The 23,566-nt window shown below is 28.2% G+C and overlaps 1 protein-coding gene across 4 annotated transcripts in view; it reads right to left on the bottom strand.

Moving 5' to 3' along the window:
• LOC107446305 (cGMP-dependent protein kinase 1) overlaps positions 1-23,566 on the bottom strand; it is an 89,268-nt gene that overhangs the window by 17,870 nt on the left and 47,832 nt on the right. For 2 of the 4 annotated variants that reach the window (XM_016060916.4, XM_043041198.2), the window contains exons 2-4: positions 3,182-3,348; positions 2,241-2,354; positions 2,027-2,132 (exon numbers count right to left, since the gene is read on the bottom strand). In XM_016060916.4, coding sequence (XP_015916402.1) covers positions 2,027-2,132; positions 2,241-2,354; positions 3,182-3,348 — 387 coding nt within the window. Of the gene's footprint in view, positions 1-2,026; positions 2,133-2,240; positions 2,355-3,181; positions 3,349-14,633; positions 15,409-23,566 lie in introns of those variants that run through there. The other 2 variants (XM_016060915.4, XM_016060914.4) reach the window with 2 other exon arrangements.

Below are 23,566 nucleotides of genomic sequence, written 5' to 3'. Positions count from 1 at the left end.
AAATGAAATTATAATTTATCAGTACTAGAACAGTTATTAGGTACTTTAATTTTGACTATGCATAGTCAATATATGGTTGCATAATTTTTCAATCACTCCAAAAATGTAACACATTAAGAAAAAATTTATTTTAAATAAATACAAGGATCTGGTGATAATTAGAATTGAACATCTATGCCAATATGCACATTGGTTATTTCTTATTTTAACCCAGTTATAAGCATATTTAATCTTTGACAAATACATTTTAAAAGTAACTATATTTTTGTCCATAATTAGATTATTTGAACTTATAAATAGAAAGAAAATATTTGGGTTGACTCATTCTACAGTGACACATTTAAACATAAAGTTTTTCTTTCTTCTTTTTTTTTTTCAACATCGGCCGCTTAGGACAAAAAATTTAAACTAATCTATAAGATGAATACTAACATGAGAAAAGTATTAAAATTGTTACACAGTTAGTTTTAAAGTTGATTTTTTTTACTCAGAACAAATCATTTGAATCAGAATATCAGTAGACCTAATATTATCATTAATTGAGATTAAAAGAGCAAAAATTGATTCACGTTTCGAGTTTTTCATATTACTCCACGCATAAACTATGTCGTATGGTAAAAGATGCAGCTAAAATCTTTTGAATTATTTGTTTAAACTATCATTAAAAATAATTTTTCGTATATTTAACTTAAATCTTCAGAAAACAGAACTATAGAGTTCATAAGAAATTTGTTTTTAATAAGTGTGGATTAAAGATTCGATTTATACTCCAACACTTTGAGTGTGAAAATAGCGGTCGACTTGCACACCATATCAACCTATGCATATAATTTTTTTTAAAGATTTTGTGAAAAATGAATTTTCAATGAACCCTTGGTGAAGAGCTATAGTTATTTGAATCAAAAAATTCTATGAGATATACCAATTATGAAATACCGATTTTTTTCCAACTAGACTTTCAGATTGAAACAAAATACTGCTTGCCTAAAATCAAAATGGGCAATAAGTATAAGTTACTGTTTTTAAAAATTGAGTTTCCATTTTTGGCAAGAATTTGTAATCTATAACTAAGCAGCTAAAGTATAAAAAAAATAAAAAAATCATACATACATTCGATTCATTGTTGAAGTAACGCCACCGCTGATAACGTTTATTTGATCTCGGAAAATAAATTTTGCCTAAAGAACTACGAAGAATGTTGCAAGAAATCACTAATCCGTGAAGTGAAAATGATTTCACATAATCCTCTTAATAAGGATAATTTTTAGAAGAAAAATAAGAGCTAGTGTTGAGTATTAAGTTTTTCAAGGTAATAACTGATGCATTAATTGTTACTAATAATAATGAGTATAAAAATAACACTTAGGCAATTTGTAACGAAATAATTTATCAATTAGAAACATATTTTCCATTTGAGTAGAAACAAAAATACATACTAAAGATTATTCGAGGAAAGTCTAATAAAGCTTTTTTGCTAAGTACAACTTAATGCACAATTTAAAGAGCATTTACCTCTTTTAACTTCTTTCCTTTTGGCATTCATTCTTTCTCTGAGCATATTTTATATCATTTTGATGAGAATTAAAGGAAGAATATTACATAAATGTAAAAATGTTTTTTGTACGAACTAAACATTTAATTTCTAACTTTTTATATTGCAAAAAAATATATATACAGGGATAACATTTCAGTTATAGTATCGGAAAATAATTGTAATTACAATATCGGCAAAAAAACTTATGTTTAAAATTTCTTGGGTAATTGATTTTGTATAGCTATAAGAATGTTTACATGGAATCACATAGAATTTAAATATACTAAAAACTAAATTTACTTGAAATTCCATAAAAATAATTTCATTGTTATTGGACTTCAATACTGAATATTTCTAATGATTCAATATGTTTGAAAATATTTATGAATAATATAAAATTTTGGCAATTAATGCTTGTAAACTGAAGATAAAATGAAGTTTCAATTTTTAACTAAATAAAAATGTATTACATACTGCAGCTACAACACATACCTTTTTAAGAAGTCTGTGTATTGTGCTTGTCTCACTAAACCAGACCTCATCATGATGGTCTGAAAACACTGCCTCTCTATCGCCCATAGTCTACAGTCAGTGAGAGCTGTAATGTTACAGACACAGTTACAACAATGAAAAATTATGGAAATAGTTACAGAGCATATGAAAAGTATATTTTTATTTGGAATAGGATTTTGAATAAGGATAGTACCTGTGATTGTAGCGGTCCTTGTGCCATTATATAGGATAGCTAGTTCTCCAAAGACCTTTCCAGGGCCAAGAGTGCATAAATATTGGTTACCTTTTGAAACTTCAATTTTACCCTCTGGATATAAAAAAAAGTATATAAATAATTAGAATGTTTTATATAGCATTCATGCATAATTTAAATATATTTCTTAAAGCAATAAAATAAATTTAAAAAAAAAAATAACAGCTCAAAACTAATATTGAAAATTATTAGACATGCTTAAAAAAATGCATGGAAATTTCCTTTTATGAACTAAGAAAATTTTTTTTTTGAATGCAAGCAGTTTTATAGCGCAATTGAAGCAAGTGTAGGGTAAATGAGATTTATTTGTCCAACTTTGACACATAATGACCCTTAAAATAAATAAGATAAGTGAATTATCTTGCTTGTAGTTACAGAACACATGGAAGTTTCATTTATGTACGTGTTTCGAGGTATTGCCTCAGATATTTTCATGCTCTTTGTTATTCAAAATAAAAATCTTAATTTTTACATTCGCTTCACCTTCCCCCNCTTCCCTTCCCCCCCCCCCATGCATTACTGTTGGTTTTTCCTACATCATATACTTCCCAAAACATTTGCTGCATTCTAATTATTATTATTTTTTTCATAACCAATTCTTCCTCAAAAATCTAATTATTTATTTACACATTTTTCAAATATAAATTTAAGCTGAAACTTTAAATTTTTTCACAGAGCAATATTTGTACAAAAAAAAAAGATAATACTGGGTAACGAAAAATCATTGTAAGTAAAAGCTCAATTTTTACAATATATTCAGTAAAATTTCAGTCATTAATGTATTCTTAAATTATTAATTTTCTACATTGCTTAAAAGAAACAAAGCTTGAAAACTTAAAAGAAACATTCAAGAGTGAAAAATTCATGAATTAATTCAATACCTTCCATGACATAGACGATACTGCCAACTTCCCCTTCCTTGATGATAACAGTATCTTGCCCATATTCTATAGGGTACATACACTCTGTGATCTCACGAATTTGGTAGTTTTCCAGGTTTTTCATGAAATCATTTTCAAGAATTGCTCTTTGTATAAGCTCTTTTGATCTAAAACATTTAATTAAAATAATATATTATTATTCATTCGTAAAAGTAATAATAGATTATACTGCAGTTATAGCAAACAGTGTGTCTGAATCATTTGGATCAAAATTTGCAACTATCGTTTTCGTAATTATTATTTTATTCACCTTACGATCAAACCAAATTTAATTATTTCTGATGGGCGTTTTAGTTAGTCGAGTGATTTTTGTGCACTAAGATCATTTCATCTGTTGCGCTTACATGGGCCCCTGATGGTAAGAGAACAAGAGGAAGACCCAGACTTACCATCCAGCGCATGTTTTTGGGCGAATTAAAAGAATGTGGAATATCTGGCTGGGAGGAAGCAGGATCTATTGCTAAAGACGTTGGAGGGATATGCTGGAGGCCTTAAGTGCCCAAGGCACGTAGAGGATAAGTAAGTAAGTAAGTAAGATCACCTCTTTACAAAACTTTAAATGTATTTTCTAAAAAAAAAATTAATTCCTAGAAAATGTAATTTCAGCCGCGATGGCTCAGGCGATAGAGCGTTCGCCTTCCAATGAGGCGAACCGGGTTCGAATCCCAGTCGATACGAATTCCGCATCCGGCTTACACCTACCACAGTGCTGGCGTAAAATATCCTCAATGGTTGACGGTTCATGGGTTAGAGTCCCCTTGCCATCAGGCTAACCGTGGGAGGTTTCCCTCTCCATGTAACGCAAATGTGGGTTAGCTCCATCAAAAAGTCTGTCACGAAGGCAAATTTCTCCCAATACTCGATCCAGAAGTTCCCTTGTCTTCTGGATTGGGTTCTAAATTACAAGGCTAGGGAGTTGAACATTAATAGTCGTAAACCCGTAAAATTGGGTCGGCTGTTCAACGACAGTTATTTAAAAAAAATAATTTTATTCAATTTGTAATACACAGATTTTCATAAACTTTTAGGTCTCTGTTTTTGTTTTGTTACGATAGTAATGATACACTCTTTAAATTTCTCAAATTTTTAATTCTTTTTTAAAAAAATTTTTTTTATCAAAATTCCTAAAATTTAATATTTTGGTTCTTTATCCAAATTCTTTAAAATTCGGGGAAAAAAACCTCGCTTACATAAAATACAATAAATAGACCCTAAAAAAATGTTACAAAACAGAAACAGCAAGTACAGTACGTTTTTTCAAGCTAACTAGCTAATTTTATTTCTTTCTTTTAAACAAAAACAATTTCCAATGTTTGCTATTACAACAATCCCTATTGACAAATCCTCCAAAAATATACAATTGCAAAATGTAACATTTATTTTAGAGCCAAATATTCTTGAAAAAAATTTATCTGATTCTTCTGATAAGTGAGGGACGAATTTGAGTCAATGCGCCAAAGAAAAAAAATATTTGCTGCACTAACGTCTGTAAACGTAGAAGCTATTATCAGAGAAACAGATCGAGCAAAGTTAAAACGACAGCCTTAGTCATCGTTTTAAAGTCATCAAGCTTTGAAAAAAAAAGCGGAACAAGTTAAATGGAATAGTTTTGACATAAGAATATACTAATGAACAGAATTATTGTTAGTTATAGCTGATCAACCAAATAAAAATAGCATTCGTAAAGTGAAAAAAAATAGGAAGTTAATCTATAATAAAAAAAAAAAACCTAACTAATTAGTTGATGATGTAATCAGGGAAAAATTTTTTAACCTATTTATTTTTGTTCAAACAAACTAATAAGACAAATATTATCATTAGATATACAGTTCACTAAACACAATAATAAGTGTTATCGATACAAATTTTATTAAACTTATTTTTTAATTCATAAAAAGCAATTAAAATTTTACAAATGCTTAACACTAGAAAGACTGAAAATTAGTATATACCTATATTGCCCAAAATCAGTTAAAATGACTGGATTGTAAAAGAATAAATAATGTGAAAAGAAATTCGTTAAAAATTAATTTTTAATATTTTTTATATTATTTACAGTCAGATAACAAGTTAGTAGAAAATATTAACAATAAAAAAATTATATGTCGTACAAAATTCTAAGAAACTGTGTCATTATATACATCATTGTTTTTCTAATTGAAATTAAAAACAGTCAAAATGACTTCCTTAGGCAATCTAGTGTTAATGACCTCAGATGCTTACATTGTTTGGAACTATTTGTAGACCAATAGAACACTAATAGATTTTCTCAAAAAACGTATGTTTTTCTAAATGGATTTTTTGATCGCCTTATAAATGAAAACACATATTTTTATTCTTCTTCAAGTTTAAAACTATATTTAAAATAGTATTAAAAAATAAACTATAGGAAACTGAGCGCTTTTGCGATTGATAATGCAAAATATTTGTTTAAAAAACCTCTAAAAATGAGGATCTCAATAAATTGACGTAGTTTTCGACAAGAGCAGAGTTTTCTCAAATTATTTATTATTTATTTTAATTTGTTTATTTATATTTAAATTTATTATATCAAACTGATGGTACATTGGACAACATGGCCTAGTCAGGGTTAAACTAGCGATAAAACATGTTCTGAAATCTGAAGTTCGATGATATTTGAAGTTTTCATGTCTGCGAGTATGAAAAATTATGTTTTCAAAAATTACCATTTAAAAATGCATAAATTCACTTATATTTCCTCACTATTAAATGCGTTAACATAAAACGAAATGTCCTCTATGATATTCAACCAGTATTTTTTTTTTTAAATTGCGCTAACATCTAAAAATAACATTCAAATTACCGAATCATGCAAATATTATGCGTATGTTATCAAATAATGTAAAAATTACATATTGTCGAAATTTATATCAAAAATAAAAACATCGTTGTAAGTTGTGTAAATTGTGAAAACAAACTCCTACAAAAATTTGCCTTACTTTAACTCTAAAGGAAAATAGACTAGGCATTAGGCATAAGAAAAGTTTAAATTTCATTATTAGCAGTAACAAGCTGATTTTACCTAAACATGATATTCCGCACTGTTTGTTACTATTTCTAACTGTATTTTTGCTTAACTGCGATAGTTTCCCTTGCTCACAATATATTTCAACTAAATACACTTTACCGTAATTTTTTTGAGCAAGAGAGCATTAGTTTACAAGTTTTGTAAAGTTAGAAAGATAATTTTTACACAGTTCTTAAGAAAATATAGTTATAAGATCTTATCAATACCCTTCATCAAATAAATGTAGCTCAAACAAAAAAAGTAAAATTTTCGATCACAAGTAACAAGCGACATTTATCTTTAACATTCTCATATCATATCGTATATCTAAGTTAATTGAAAAATTCTGCTCCGTTGCATAGGTCGGTGACATTTTCGCTAAGTTTTTTTTTTATTGGAAAAAGTCTTGAGTATTTTTTAATCTGCTTGATATTTTTTAGGCTTATTATTAGCCTACATGCTTTTAATTTAATTAAGACGCGTGCAAATAATTTCTCCAGATGAATTTGCTTAGACTTATTGGAATAATCTTTAATAAAGCATTTAGAATAAGTTTTCATTACTCAGTGTGTATTGCAAACTATCTAAAATGAATCAGGCTAATTCAAAAATGACTGGCATGTTTATAAATATTAGTCATTGCTGTCATGAGTTATATAGGGCATATGGGTTCATTTCAATAATCCTTAAGAGAGTCAAGCTGATTAGTAAATTTTAGAAACTTTCGCAACTAACCAGGCGCTTTACAAGATGGCGGCAACATTTGAAAGTCGGATTTAAGCTAACGACATATACATTATATTACGCGTCTGGTATACCAATGCATTTACTACTGCTATTGTTTCTTTATCTCAGAAATAATTGCTATCAAAAGACTGAACTGCAATTTAGAAAGAAAAAAAAAGACATGCTAAAATAGGATAAATGAATATATTATTAAGAAAGAGATGGTACGTTTAGTTATTTTTCGCATAATAAGATGATCAAAGCACGATGAGCGATACTAAGTGAAAAATTCACGTCTAAAAATTAACGAAATCTAGCTCTGACGCAAACGCTCGCAATCTCAGTAGGAAAAAGTATTAACGTCTAAATTTTACCCACTAAAAATTTATGAATGACAATTTCAACAACTTTCATAGTTCGAGGATTACAAATCAGGAAAATATTCAGAAAGAAGAAACCAAATTAACTCATTTCTGAGCAAATAATAACGGCGATCATTTTGATAGGAAAAATCAGACAGCTAATAAAACTGAAATTTATTTAAGTTACATAATTTCTAAATTTACCTGATTTTAGATTAAGACATTAAATTTGATTTGTTATTAATAGTGACAGATCGCGTATTTACTCATCTAATTTATTCCTGTAAGATTCAATCAATATCTTCACTTTTAGACTATCAACAAAAGAAGAAAAAGAAGCCTGATTTTCTTTTTATTTATTTATATCCTCCTATTTAAATAAAATATTTCTTAAATAAAAATTATCTAAAGTGAAGTTTGAGTGAAAAATTGAAACTTAGCTTCATTAAAATATTTTTTATGTGGTTAATTTCATAAAGTTAAATAATGACTGTTCAACACAATTGTAATTATTTGATTTGATGAAATGAGATTTAATGATGAATACGATTCTTATAACTTTTGAATTTATTTAAAAAAAAAGACAAATATTTTATAATAAACAGGATGGTAGCAAAGCAAGAAGTACGCTTTGTAATTTAAGTTAGTAATTTGTAGATAAATAATTGACAAAAAAAATAGATAAATAAAGAGTACTGTCAGAACGTTTTTTCTTAAAAATGCGAAAACTAGACGATATAACAGTCAGTGTTATTTTTAACATAGAAATGGATGACTACACTATTCTATTTTTAAGCCCTTTCTAAAAAAATTTTCATGTATGATTTTATACAAGTTGAGTCAGCACTCTGTTAAAAATCCTGATGTGGAAGAAAAAGATAGATTACATTTTCAGAATCAGCACAAAAAATAACTTTAATCAGTTCTCAAAACTACAATAATTATCAACACGTGGAAAACTGTGTCATTAAATTAAAGCTCAATAATAATTAGCGTTATAATTATTTATGATTGTGCTTAATCAGCTGTGTTTATAACTATGCGTTCTTGTAAATGCAAAGTCAAATGGGTTAGATGCTGAACTACATCACATTTGGCACTGTTACTACCCTTAGTAACAGTGCCAAAAGGGACAAGATAGTCATAAAGATGATGGTCACACATATTTTAATGACCTAGGAAAGAAATGAAATGCGGCTCTCATATTTGAAGAGTACGCTCTGACTATCGTGAGGAAAAAAACAATACGCTGATAGATAATTTTGAAATTGAGTGTAAATTGTGAAAACAGCCCTTTAATATCTCATTTTAGTGCAATACTTAGATTGAGCTGATTAATTACGCACTTTTAGTCAATGCGATCTGTGATTAAAAACAGTAAAATTAGTTTTGGAATTTTTCAGAGGAACGACAGAAAAAAACTTCATAAATGAAAAATTCTTTCCAAGCGGACAGGGTAAAATTTGTTAAAAAATTACAAAAATAATAAATATATTTCATGAGTTTTTATTCAGAAAAATCTTGTTTCCTTGCAAGCAAGGTATATAGTTATGTAGTAATATCATAAGCAAATCAAAGCATACTTAATGAAATTTAGTTTAGATATTAACAGGTAGTATAACCATTAATAAAGATTGTGCGTACTAAAACTAAGGTACCTAAGTGTATATATATATATATATATTTTATTTTTTTTAAAGTAATTTTATAAATAAATGAGCTATAATGTCTTCTTTATTAAAATAACCTTTGATAAATTGTTCAATAGGATCAAGTTAAACAATTGATTGCAGTATAGGTATTTGATCGCGTCGCGCCTTACATTGTTTTACCCTGCTAAATATTTTACTTTAACATCGATCATTAGCAGTTTGAGAAAACTTTTAAACCAGTAAAAATTTAAAAATAAATTTCTTAAAAGGTTCCGTTTAGTACTGTACTGTATAAGAATATTAACTAATTATACGGAGAAAATGTGAAAAATTTTTTAACGGGTTTCACTGCATTGTGTTTTGGTCTATTTACAAATACGTATAAATTGATAGAAGTGTATTCCTTCTGTAGTTGATAATAAAAATTAATGTGCGCAATTTAAAATCATTTTTTAAATCAAAAAGAATGAATTTCAGCTGACACGGTGTTATTTATTGTTGGCATATATTTTAATAATTTTGTTATTTTTCATATAACTTTGTTCTATCAATCTAAAATTAAAGCTGGACTTTTTATGAACAACCTTTAAATTTGAACGCATATTTATTTATTTATTTGTGGCAACGACAAAACAAATTACGACACTACAATTAGATTATTTAGATAATATATGAAGTTGTAAATCCTTGTTGTGTTATGATACTAGAATGATTTATTTGCAGAAATAATATTTTAATAGTTAATTTGTTTTTGTGTGTGACATATTTTCCTTAAATAAAACTCTTTAATAAGCTATAAAATAAAGATATAAAAAAAATGTACGCGTCAGCAATAAGAAAATTAAATATATTTAATCACCAAACTAGCCAAGAGGAAACTTAATAAAAATGAACAACAAACAAAAAAAAATATTCAAATTAGGTTCTAAAAACACAAACAGTAAAGGTAAAAATTTAAATGTGAACTCTTTTTTAATTAAAATCTTTTAACATAGTCAATTATCCTTATTGTTATCTTAGATATTTCCCGGAAAGTATTGAAATTATTATATTATGCCTATTTTGAAAAGTATTTTAAGAAAAATGTTTTATAAAAGAAAGTTAAAATAATTGAAAAACTTGGTGCAAAAACTTGTAAGTAGTACAAATTTTTAATTATAATAATAGTAAAAAAAGGCGCTTTTTCGAATATTGACAAAATAGACGTTTCGCTTAGTGCAAAAATCAGTTACGAATTAACACCAGCCTTCTTTTGTAAGTGTAAAAACCAAGTACAAATGTAACAAGTTTTCTTTGTGTTCAATAGCATTACAAAAAAAGTGCTTTTTTTACTGAGTACAATGTCAATGCTTCGATCAGAGCAAGAACCGCATACAAATGTAACACCTTCTGAGAATGAAATTATACAAAAATAAATAAATAAGTAAATAATAAAAACGCGAATTTTGAAATAAAGGGAATTAGCCGGGGTAATGAACTAAACAGGAATTTTGGGAAAATTGAAAATGTTTCGGGAATTTCAAGTTCATTCGTTGTGAGGGTACCACTTTTTGTTTTATATTATTCCTGATTTTCAAAATAAAAATGAGGATTCCATCACAGTTTTTTTTTTTTTTTAATTATTCATTAGCTCAGATTTATGAAATGATTGGGAGTCATGTTTGTGACAGATTCAATTTTATTTTTAGGGATTTCTTGTACACGTTTAATAAATATATGTATTTATTTACTTAAATATATAGGATGATTCGAGTAAATTAATAAGTAAATAAAATTCCCTTGCAGTCGAGTAAATAAAATCCCCTTGCAGTCGGTTAACCGAGGGTAGTTTTCGAGGTTTTCCCCTCCATGTAAAGCAAACGCGTGTTAGTTCCATTAAAAAAGTTCTTTACGAAGGCTAGTTAGTACCAATGATTAATCCAGCAGCTCCCTTGTCTTCTAGGTTATTTACAAAATTACAAGGCTACGGAGTTGAACATTGGTAATCTTAAACTCAAAAATTGGATAGACTGTTCAACGACGGTTATGCTAAAATGTAAAATTATAACCAAGTGAACCGTGGTGGCTTAGGGGGTAGAGCGTTCGCCCCCCAATGAGGCGACCCAGGTCCGAATCTTAGCTGTGGCTGGTAAAATAATATACATAAATATTTTAGCAATTGATGTTTCAAAAAAAATTTCAGCGCTTTTTGAATTATATGTAATAAGCTATGAACAGTTTGCTAACTTTTCTTTCAAAATTTCGTGATTCTGAGAAAACTTTAAATATTTCTCCGACTTGAAAATTAAATGCGAATAGAATAAAATGATAAGCCGCGATCATTTAAATATTGTCATTGAATAAGACAGAAGAAATTGAAAGGTCAAAGTTATACACGTGCCACAGGATACAATACTGATTGCTATCTTACTTTATGACTGTAAGAATTTAATAATAAGCCTTAGGATATAGTTTTAGAAGAAAATACTTTGTTTGATTTTTTATAATTATGTTTAAAAATGTACAATAACTTTCAAAGGAAAGATCTTACGGCCACAATTGTCGAAATGTCCGATTATCATGTTATTAACTATCTTTATCCTGTATCCTCTTTTCAATGTTCAGTTCTAACATGAATTCTAACATTAGTAATTAACTTATACATGCACAAATAATGACGCAACCGCTAGATTTGATGATTTCAAGGGATGTTTAACAATGAATTTCTTTTTGTAAAAAAATAAAACAAGACATGAAAGTGTCTCTACAAAAAATTTAAAAAAAAAAAAAAAAAAAAAAAAAAAACATTATAAACTATATATAATATTGATGGAATTTCCCTTCGTCATATAAAAATGAATAAAACTTAATCAATACAGATAATTAAATCCTTTAATATACAGATATAAAGTTTAAAATTTTAAAATTTAAATTCTAAAAATGAGTCAATGAAGTGAAAAAAATTTTCATAAGTCAGTAACAAATACAATTTTCATTTTTTATCTAGACAATTTTTGAAACAGCAGATATTATGATGGATTTTGTTTTATTTGTGTATTTTCACCTAATCACATAAAAAAAAAGGTTAAAAAATAAACCAGTGCTCAGAAATTAAATCCATTAAAATACTGCTCATAAAATAAGTTAAAAATAAAATGTAGGTAGTAAAAAAAAAAAAATAAATAAATAAATTCACAAGCAACACAATTAAATCCCTCACTAAATTTTTTCAGTAACAAAACCGTTGAAGGCAAGATTAACGGCAATTCTTAATAAATATAAAAGTGACTCTTAAATTTAATAGCAGTTATATTATTTACTTTTAAAAAAATTTTTCTGGAGATGGGTGAGAGAAAGTAGAATGAACCTTAGCTGGTAATCACTTTTGCATATAATTTAAAGCAATCCCCTCTGAGTAAATGATAATGTGAGCTTATGTCTTCGCAGTATCGATTAAAAATCGAAAAAAAAATTTTTTTTTTCTCTTCATTAAACTTGAGTAAAAATAAGATTTGGTATTTGTAATAACGATTTAAAATAAAAGTGTAGTAACTAAATATAAAACTTTCTACATTTAGCTCATATTTTTTACAGTAAATTCTACATATAACCTATTCTTTCATGTATATTAACTATAAGAATCACTGATATTTTTTTTTTTAAAAATAAAAAGCTCTGCTATATTTTAAATCTGTATAAGAAAAGGCAATACAAAATATATACCAAAGAAAAATAACAACAAAAAAACTAGCAAAAACATGCCAATAGATTAAAGTACAAAAGTAAAAGACATTTCTGGAAAAGAATATATTTAAAACACGCAAACAATTATTTTACTCAATTTAATCTGCATGGTACGATATTGAACTAAATATAAACCTTGATGAACAAGCTCTTTGAAAAGTAATGGAGTTCATTTTCAATGCCATGAGTTCAAGGGCTAATTTCTTAAACATCTTTCCTTAAGCTTTAGATTATTCAAGTTTTATCAATGCAAACAACATATGACGTATGGCTGCTTAACTAAAAAAATGGGGAAATGAAAACGATTGCTTATAAGAGCAATGAACAAGAAACGACAAGCTTTCACAAAACAGACAATAAAGAAAAAATAAGGTTTTCAGAGTTGGAGTACTGATCAGACAAGTCAGGTGGGTCAAAACCCAGGGCAAAACCTTTTGCCCTCTCGCTGGTGCAACCTTTGAAAGTTTGAATTGCCCGCTTTAGTTTGTAGCATTTGTGTTATAAACTACAAACATTATCTTCAAATTATAAGTAATTCTATTAACACGGCACGATATCCGTGACTTTACATAAGGACAATCAAAATCACAATTCCAAAATCTATGAAATTAATTTTTAATTGTTTTTTGTCTAGTTTTTTGATTTATTTATTTTGGATATTGACAGTCGTGATTCTTTTTTACTAATTACATAACCGTTCATCAAAAATGAACATTGGCTGTACTACACACTTACGGTCACCTATAAGAGCAATTCAATATTGACATCTTCAATTGTATGCATATTATAGACGAAATTATTTTGGAATTAAAGTGCAAGAATTTTATTTCACTTAAAAATTGTATGAGGTTCTAAAAAGAAGAAAAGAGGAACAAAACTCATATTCAGGATAAGAATTTATCGGGCAAAACTCTAATAAGATCATGCTTGAAAAATACCACATAGGAAAAAATATTGAAAATAAAATTATTTTAAGAGCTACTAATTCTGTATAAATAAATCAGGGGTCTGTCCAGACATTTTGTAAAAGGTCCGTTTTTGTAAAATTGTGAAAAAATTACTCGTAATTTGTGAATACAAAATAAACGTTAAATCACATTCTTTCAACCAGGTTCCTGCTTTTGTGAATTTGTGCAAATAGGGTCCTGTTATTGTAAAAAACTTTTTTCAAGGAGTTTTTAAATTGTAAAGAGATACAAGATTATGCACAACACTGTAAAATTATAATAAAAAAAATTAAATTTTAAAAAATAAACAGTAATTGTTGCTAGTAAATTAGAAATGCAACATACAAATATTTGGTATTTAGCCTATGCTGCTGAACGCAGAATATTCATTTCGGACGAATAAAGGAAGATGCGTCTGCCGAAGACAAAACTTTGTTCGTTTACATCTGTCTTTCTTCACCTCCACCTCCCTGGGAAGGGTTTATTCGATTAACAAAACAATAATGAAGATAAACAAATTTGCGTAAGCTCCGATCAAAAGATAAATTATTTTGTGGAAGGTCCGTTTTTAAGTTAAAATATTTTGTGAATTTTTGTACGGCTTTATGGAAAGAAATTTTGTGAAAGGTCCGTTAAAAGACCCAAATTTCTTCTAAACAGACCCCTGATGATTAATATGTAATTTAATAATTCCACACATTGTTACATGTTATAACAACATGCAACACAGAACATTCTGTTATTTGCTGATGCTACCCATAGCATGTAAATAAAATACTATAAATTAAATTAAATGCGTAAAACAAAATACCTTGTTATACGCTAGTTATTCTGCATTAGCTAATATAACAAATAAAACATGTTATACTAACATATAACAGGATGTTATCAGTTAATAATAACATAAAACTATTTGTTATATCAACATATAATTTAAAAAAGAAATTTACTTACTTTTCAAGCTTACACAAAGGGCAAATATCTATAACAGCATGGTGAACTTGGTCAGCTAAATAAGTTAAACATTTCCCTCTAACCATGCTTTCCAACTTCATAAAAGAAGCTTCATCGCAAGCTATTTTCCAAACATAATCCAACAGTTCCCACTTCCAGTCAGAAGTTGACCACAACACAAGAATCTTGTCCGCGGCCGCATACCTATGAACTCTAGCCAAGAGTTCATACATGGGCGGTCGGCCGACCAGGTTGACCAGAGCGCGTCGAGCTTCCACCACCTGGCGACGCATACTTAACAAGACACTCTCAAGCAAATACGATACAAAGGTAGACACTGAAGTTGTGACGCCGCTCTGCACATTCAACAGGTTGCTGTGGTATGTTTTAGAATTAGAGAATAATTGCATGGTTGAGCTGCTGGCTGGCTTGATTCCAAACGCCGCAGGCGTGCAGAATTTAATTCCACCCAAGGATAGAGTAGGGCAAGGATCATAGGCAATGAATGTATTTATTTTTTTTTACTCTTTTCTACTTTTCCTTCTGTGTTCGCGAAAGTCACGCCACTCTAATGCTTACGGTTAAATCGACTCGTTTATGGTTTATGTTCTGGATTATGTAAAGAAACTCTAAACTCTGATATATCTTTTAGATAAGGTAGTGAGAAAAGAAAACTAAACAAAGAGAGAATGGGTTGAGTCAGTTTACTGTGTATCAGGCCATGTAAAGATAAATAGTCCTCTTTTTGGAATTGTGGCATGCCGATATTTATGTGGGAGAAATTATGATTGGCACTCTTTATAAAACTAGTGATTCATTCGTTTGTCTTTTAATCTTTATCACGTTTGACAGCAAAAAAAAATTAAATAAATAAACAAAAGCGTGTAACGATGCATATTTTAAATGATGATATCATACTATTAAGGATGTCTATTTCAAATACCAATTTGTCACATTATACTGTTATTGGGGGTGATAACAGGATTTTTCCGAAAAGGCGACCAAGGGTTGACAGCGGACGGCGACAATTAAAATTCATTAAGTCCTCCCCTCCAATATGAAAAATGAAAGAATGATTTTCATTTACCATTAAAAATAAGCATTTTTTTTAAAAATATTTCATTGCCAAAACAAAGTATTTAATTAAAAGATACGGATATCTAAAAAATATTAAATAAGGAGAATTGTAAGCCCAGTACAAACTTTCAAAAATAATTGATTTTTATTATTTATCATTTTAAATAGTTCGATGGTACACATGTTTGAAAATATTGTTCTAACAAAAAACATATTACTTAAAACACAAATAAAAGTATAAAAAAATATGCGTTTTCTTGTCTTTTTGAACGTTAATGAGATGAAATAAAATGTAAATGAAATAAAAGCTTTCGCAAATTTTTTTTCAAAATTGTGCTTTCAAAACTAATTTTTGAGTGCAGTGATGATGACATTAAGTCTTCTGCAGTAATGATAAAACAATTAATAAATATTCATGTCATTACAATTAATAAAAACTAAATCTTTATTTTAAACTTTATTACATAAAACAGAAAAAAATATATATACGGTGTTAATTTTAACCATTAAAGCTAAACGAACCTGTTGAATCTAAAAATATTTGAAACCGATTAAGTATTCTTACAAACAAAAATCAAGTATATCTTTCCTATAAATTTCTTGGGATTATTCATTTAAGAAGGCATACTATTTTATTTTATGTTTTTTAAAATAAAATAAATAAATTTAAAAAACTGAAAGTGCAAGAATATAGTGTAATGCAGATACCAGTGATTACTTAAAACAAGTTTTTCTCTGACATATTTAACGAATAAGCATATTCAATTAGGTTTTCAAATCACAACATAATTATAAAAATATTTAAACGGAATGATTTTTAAAAAAAACTTATCTGAACAGGTCTAAAACATTTCAATGATATAATTGGAATTTTTTAGAACAGTTACTTTCACTGGTATAGGTGAATGTGATACAAAAGTTTAGCAGTTTGGGCCCCTCTGTAGTCATGGTTTAAATTCTACTAGAATGAATAATTTTGCAGTTTATAACTCTATATTTGATGTGAATTAAAGGTTGACTTAAGGCCAAAATATTTAAATTGGATTATGAAATACTTGTATTGTCAAAATTCCTTCACTAATACTTATTGGTTACTGAAACGAAGAAAAGTCTTGCGAAATTTTTTTTCATAGGCAGTATAACATTTTTACCAAAGACATGTTCCTCTTTAAACGTAGAGCCAATGTTATATGCACTACAGATTAATTAATGTAATACAATCAATTTGAGAAAACGAGCCTACTCCGTCTCCCGTAACAAGACGATTGACTACAGTTATAAGTGTTTTTTCTTCATCAAAAAAGAGTTCATACTATATTTTAACTCAACTAATACAAACGATAATAATTTATTATTTATCAAATGATAAAAGTCCATCTAGAGATAGCCTGCAAGTGACATCATTGTAGGCAAATCGTGGCATTTGACGATTTAGAAGCCAATCAGGTTTTACACACGCGCGTGACGTCGCTTACAGTTATCCAATTAAAGCTATGAAGCAAATAAGGCTATGTATGCATAATCACTTTTTTTCGAGTTGCAAATACCCATTTTAAATAAAACGATATTCCTTAAATTTTTAATACGAATCAAAAATTTCATTAAAACCAAACGATATTTTTGGAACACTAGATTGCCCAGGGAAGTCATTTTGACTGCTTTTTCATTTGCAAAAAAAGTACAAATAAAAATGCAAATTTTTTTTATTGTTAATATTTACAAATAACTTGTTATATAATTTTAAATAATATAAAAAAATATTAAAAAATAACAAATTTTTTTATACATTAGTTATTCTTTCACAATACAGTCATTTTGGCTGCTTTTGGGCAATATAGATACATGCTAAGTTTCAGTCTTTCTAGTGTTAATTACTATAATGCGTTATTTTGAAAGAGGATCATAAAAGTCAATTCCGTAAACTTCTTTGTAAACAGTGCAGCAATCAACAAATAAGTCACAAAAAAATGTCAAAAAACACAACTCGTAATAAAACGTTTTTAACTACAACGTCATAAAATTCACACGTATTGAATCAAATAAATCAACTGATTTAAAATAATGCGTTTTACTCTAACTTAAAGCAAATAACATTGTTTTTCCAAACTAAATGAACTTCAACAATATAATAAGCTACTTAACATACTTAACTGGACATACTTAACTGGACATATACATACATATACTTAACTGAGATCAGAATCGTAATATTTGTCAATTAGTGTCATTGGCATCACATTATTATAATGATTCACAACATACCAAAATCACTAGAGCTTTTGTTATAAGAAGAAAAAAACGGAAAACCTCATTCAGTTTTTCATCGTAATAGCCATAATAGCTATTTATCAAAATAAAAGCTCAATTTAAAGGCAAAGTTCGATTCGGGCTACTGCTCTACAAAAGAATGATGAGTAAACATGAACAATGAAATGCCATGTACTGCATTAAAAGAGCACAAGTTTAGGAGGGTCATTCAACACATAATTTCCATAATGACCGATATTGTTCGGACATTGTTGAAGTTCAAATAAACAGGATTAGCATGTTGAGATTATAATAAACCAAATCTTTCTAAAACTCAATTTTTTTCCCTAGAAAATATGCCTGCGTAAGCAAAAAAAAAAGCTATTATTTAAAAAAAAAAAAAAAAAAAAANAATTAAAAAAAAAAAAACAGAACCATACCACAAATTACAAGTTAAGCTTTCTTTATTAATTAAATAAAAGACGCTTTTACTAATTTGTACGTTTATTTCCTTTCTTTTCTCATTATTTTTTTTTCTCATTTTACTCGTTATATCAATTACTACGCACGGAAGGGAAAAAACATGAAAAGATGCTATTCATAAAAATCGCCAAGTGTCGGTCTTTTTTAAATGACATAATTTAATAAAAGAATTATTAAACAATGATTTGCTATTAAATGATGGCAATATATCTTTCTTCTTCACTAAATTAATCAGAAACTTTACTAAATTAAATTCTTTCTTTATCTAGGCTAACGTATACCTCTTTTAAAAAAATCTATAGCATGTAACAAAAATAATTGAGTACTATTAATTATATATTAACTTATTTAAGATAAAAAAAATTAATTATTAACTGAACTTTAAAACAATACTCAGGCATAAAAATTATTTATTGTGTATAAAAGAATTTTCTTAAATAATGTTAAAAAATGAATGTAAAAAATATTGTTTAAATGAATTTAAAATAAATTGTTTATAAATGAATGTAAAAAATATTGTTTAAAAATAAATATAAAGAAAAATGAATAAAAATATATAAAAACTGAATAAAAATATATAAACTGAATAAAAATATATAAAAATGAATGCAAAAAAAATTTTTTAAAAATGAATTTAAAAAATAGAATGCAAAAATACTGTTTAAAAATGTAGGTGAAAATATTGTTAAAAATGAATAAAAATAAATGTCTTTATTGAAAGAAAATTCGATGCTACTTATTTGAAAGTATAGGAAGCTAAAACCTTCAACAAAAAAAAAAAAGAAGAAGAAGATGCAATTGGGTCAAAGTTAAGCGAAACAGGCCACAGTATTTATATTATCGGTGCATAAACAAGGTCCCATTTTATCAAGAACTAAACATTAAACACAGTTCACGTTAAAGAATAAAAATGTAAAGATCTATTAATTTATATCGCATAAGAAGATGGGGGGGGGGGGATTTTTGGATACTGCAAAGACTCCATAATCATGAATCATGTGTTCCATCAATATTTCACTTTATAATCAAAACTTCGCTAAGAAGAAGATAATTCTAATTCTAATTTAAAAGATTACTGACGTTGTCGCTAACCGTCGCAGTTTTAAAACATTTCAACAGAACATGTTTTTTCCTGTCTTAACGTAAAAACTATTAGATAAAACTATCTAAAATATTGAACATTTTTAAAGAATTGTTAAAGGAGCATTCCGATATTAAATCATTGATGTGGATATTTGTTTTTGAGTTATTTCATTTAATTTGAGTTATTTCATTTTTTTTTTTTTTTTTTTGCACAGTTTAGTTTAGTTTAAAATGAACTGTTAGCATAGCAACTACTTACTTTGTCTGTAGATGAAAAACGCGACTAGCTTTCATTGTTTAAATTTCTGATTAGTTTTCCAGCAATATAAAATTGTAAAATGTTATTCCGAACTTAATATCAATACTACTCCAATATCGTTAATTTTTTCTGCTCTATGGGCAATGCATTTATTTCAGTGCGAATGAACAAAGTGAAAGGATCGAGAGAGGCAATCTGAAGTGAACTGCCTTAGAAGTTCATGAGTCCCTACTTATTTTTAAAATAATCTATATTTTTATTTTAAATTTAATTTTTGGATTCTAATTTCAAAATTAAAAATGCTAAATATTTTATAAGCGTCGATGAACAGCCGATCCAATATTTGGGTTTATGACAACTCATGTTCAACTACGTAGCCTTGTAATTTTGAACCCAATCCAGAAGACAAGGGAATTCCTGTTTCAAGTATTGGGAGAAATTTGCCTTAGTGGAGCAATTTTTGATGGAACTAACCCGCATTTGCGCTACATAGACAGGAAGACAACGAAAACCTCCCACGGTTAGCCTGACGGCAAGGGGACTCTAACCCATGATCCGTCTACCATTGAGGATATTTTTAAGTCAGCACTGTGTTCGGTGCAAGCCGTATGAGGAATTCGTATTGACAAGCCATAGCTGGATTCGAACCCAGTTCACGTCATAGGAAGACGAACGCTCTATCCCCTGAGCCATCGCGGCTCAAATACTAAATATTGCACTGATTTAATAATTGATTAAAATTATTTTTACACTTATTTTCTCTAAAGAATAAAAACTACTGAAACACATGTCGCAACAATTAAAAATAAAATAAAAGTATTTATTTATTATCCAAACAACAACGAACAACCTAAAAAGTTTTTGTTTACATGATTAACTACGATTACAGTTTCCACGTGTGGAACATAACAGTTTGTACGATTTTTAACATGATGTAAACTTTCGCATAGATTAATATGACAACAAGGGAATTCGTACAAATTTTTTTATTTTTTATTTCAAAATCCAATTAGGTAGGTACTGCGAAGATGACAAATTGTTTCGAGTGCGTATAAAATAAGTGATGTCATTCAGAACTTGGGAAATGTATTGTTTATTTAACATTTTATCTCGTTTATTGAATAAATTATGTTTTTAAGGTGACTCATCGTTTTAACAATCAGCCAGACAGTCCTCTGAATCAGACAGACAAATTTGAAACTGTTACATGTTCTCGAACGTAAGAGCTTAAGTTCCATAGAGCAGCGATTTCCAATTTTGTTTCGGCTATAAAACCCTAAATGACAAACTTTCTTTCGACAGAACCTCGAATTTTAAATATTGAATATAAAAACGATTGTGAACGTGTTAACCGATTGAATATTTTTATAATATTTACTACGAGAAATGTTTTTTTCCAAAGTTTTATCATTAATCATCTTAGATTTTATGTCCGACACTAAATTCACAGTCCTGGAGCTTTATCTAGTTCAGTTAGGAATTTGTTTTTGATGTTTATTCATGAGCTGAAAACAATTAAAATCAGCTTTTCTATGGTTTTCTTTGAAATGAAAACTAAAACATTGCTATAAAAGTTGAAAATGGTTATTAAGGAAATACTTCTTTACAAAAGAATTTAGTTATGAAAGGCCTGATGGGAAATACCTGTGCAATTGAAAAAATTATATATTTTGTTTGAAAAAACTGTCATTTATTTTTAATTGACATTTCATTTAAAATAATTTCATAAAGGCAACCGAAAAATTAAAGAAAGCAGGGATCATGCATCAGACTTAAATATAATTAAAAGTTTTAAAATCATTATTGGTTAAAATAAAATAAAAAGTTTTAAGTTTCGGTATCCCCATAACTCTTAAGTTTTCTTATACTTTTTTACTACTTTCAAATTTAACAAATATACAAAAATCTGCTTAAAATAGTTTTTTAAATGTAAATTTTTTTAAACAAAAACGTAAAAAAAAATTTAATGCACAAAATTAAGAAACACCAGATCCGTAAATCTGTTATCTCACTAATACATCATTTTTATTAGCAAGTTTAAAGTTTAGACTTTCGCAAATTTCGTTTTTTCTTCTTCTTTATATTCAGGTTTAGGTGGGCACGGAAACAAAAAAAATCATATCAACCTCGAGTTAGAGATGATTCGAATTTAAAATCTTCAGCCTCGGGTTTCCAATAGTCAGCTCTCCTAACTCATCTCCAAATTAAAAAAACCGAGATTGTTCGGGTTGTAAATGAGTTGCAAAGATCATACGCACGTGAAATGCTGCATACTAAGCGTACGTGCTAATTTGCAAGTAACATCTCGCAAGTTCAGTAAGTTTGGTTAAAGCAAAAACGTGCGGAATGCCACACAAAAAGTGCTAAATGTCTCTCTTAAGGGAACTTATTCATTATACAATTTTTAGAAATTTTAATTTAAAAATGTGATAACTGAGGCTGTTGTGAGTAATAATCTTCGTTCACACGTGTCTAAATAATTTATAATTGCGAAATAGTTTATAAATCCCCCCCCCATTTTAATGTACAATGCACACAAAAATAAACGAGCCACCCCGAATAACTTTCGATCTAATGATCGGATCTTCACGTTCTAGAACTCAATTTAAATGGTTCAAAAGGTTAATCTCAAATATGCTAATAAATTAATGCAGACAATATTTTAAGTTACGAAATTAGACACAAAAACGTAGTTTCTCTGAATAAATATACCTTTTTTTCGGCGGATTCAGATTTCCGATCCTCAAAATAATTATGCAATTTTGGAAATTTGGTTAGGAGAGCGGTCCAAAGCTTGGACCTCTTAATGCTAATTTTACTTTTTGAGTATTTCGTTTTATCTCGGAAACTTTTTAAGAGAATAAAGTAAGAGAAAAATTAAAAGAGAAAAAATTTGAATTCTCAGGTATACAGTTTTTTACATTATTTTGAAGAATGCAAATGGCCAACAAATTTGAGCGAAATCAGTCAACTAGTTAATTTTGAAAAAGTTGATTTCTCAGGAACTATTCAACCGATTTCGCTCAAATTTTGTTTTTGGCCATTCAAAATTACGTTCGTTAAAATGGGGCAAAAATTGTATGCCTGGCAATTCAAAATATTTTCGATTGCTATTAATTAAAATAATTTAAGAAAATAAATATTTACTAAAAATTCTATTTCGCAATATTTGGATAAATGAATTGTTTAACTAAGTGCCAAATTTTTTCAATCCGCTAAAAATTTTTCGAAATATAAGGAAATTCATAGAAAGTAAAATTAACATTAAGAGGTCCAAACTTTGAACCGTTCTCCTGACCAAACTATTGGAACCATATTTCCCAGATTGCGGCTACCCCAATATTTTGGGGGTCCAAAAAACCGAATCCGTGGAAAAAATGTATGCTTATTCAGAGAAACTAAATTTTTATGTCTGATTTCGTTACTTAAAATATCGTCTGTACTAACTAATTAGCATGTTTGAGATCAGCGCCCTAGAACCATTAAGATTGAGTCCCCTAGAGAGCGAAGATCCGATCATTTGATTAAAAGTTATTTAGGGTGGTCCGTTTTTTATTTTGAGCACTGTACATCTGTTTAAATGATTGTTTACAAACGGGATTTGAATAATTCGATAAGACTGAAGAGTTATACATCAAATATGTTAATTAAAAACCAAGTTGATTTTGATTAATTACTTGAAATAATCTTTTGTCTTATCTCTGTGAATTAAGTCGGAATTTTTTTCATTACGACTTAATTTTTATATTTAAGTAAGGAATATAAGACGAACTTTTTCTTTAAA

The sequence above is a fragment of the Parasteatoda tepidariorum genome, chromosome 2, assembly GCF_043381705.1.
Source record: "Parasteatoda tepidariorum isolate YZ-2023 chromosome 2, CAS_Ptep_4.0, whole genome shotgun sequence".
In the NCBI taxonomy this organism is placed as follows: Eukaryota; Metazoa; Arthropoda; class Arachnida; order Araneae; family Theridiidae; genus Parasteatoda; species Parasteatoda tepidariorum.
The sequence above is the reverse complement of the archived record's forward strand: the minus strand, read 5'-3'. Positions and strand labels throughout refer to the sequence as shown.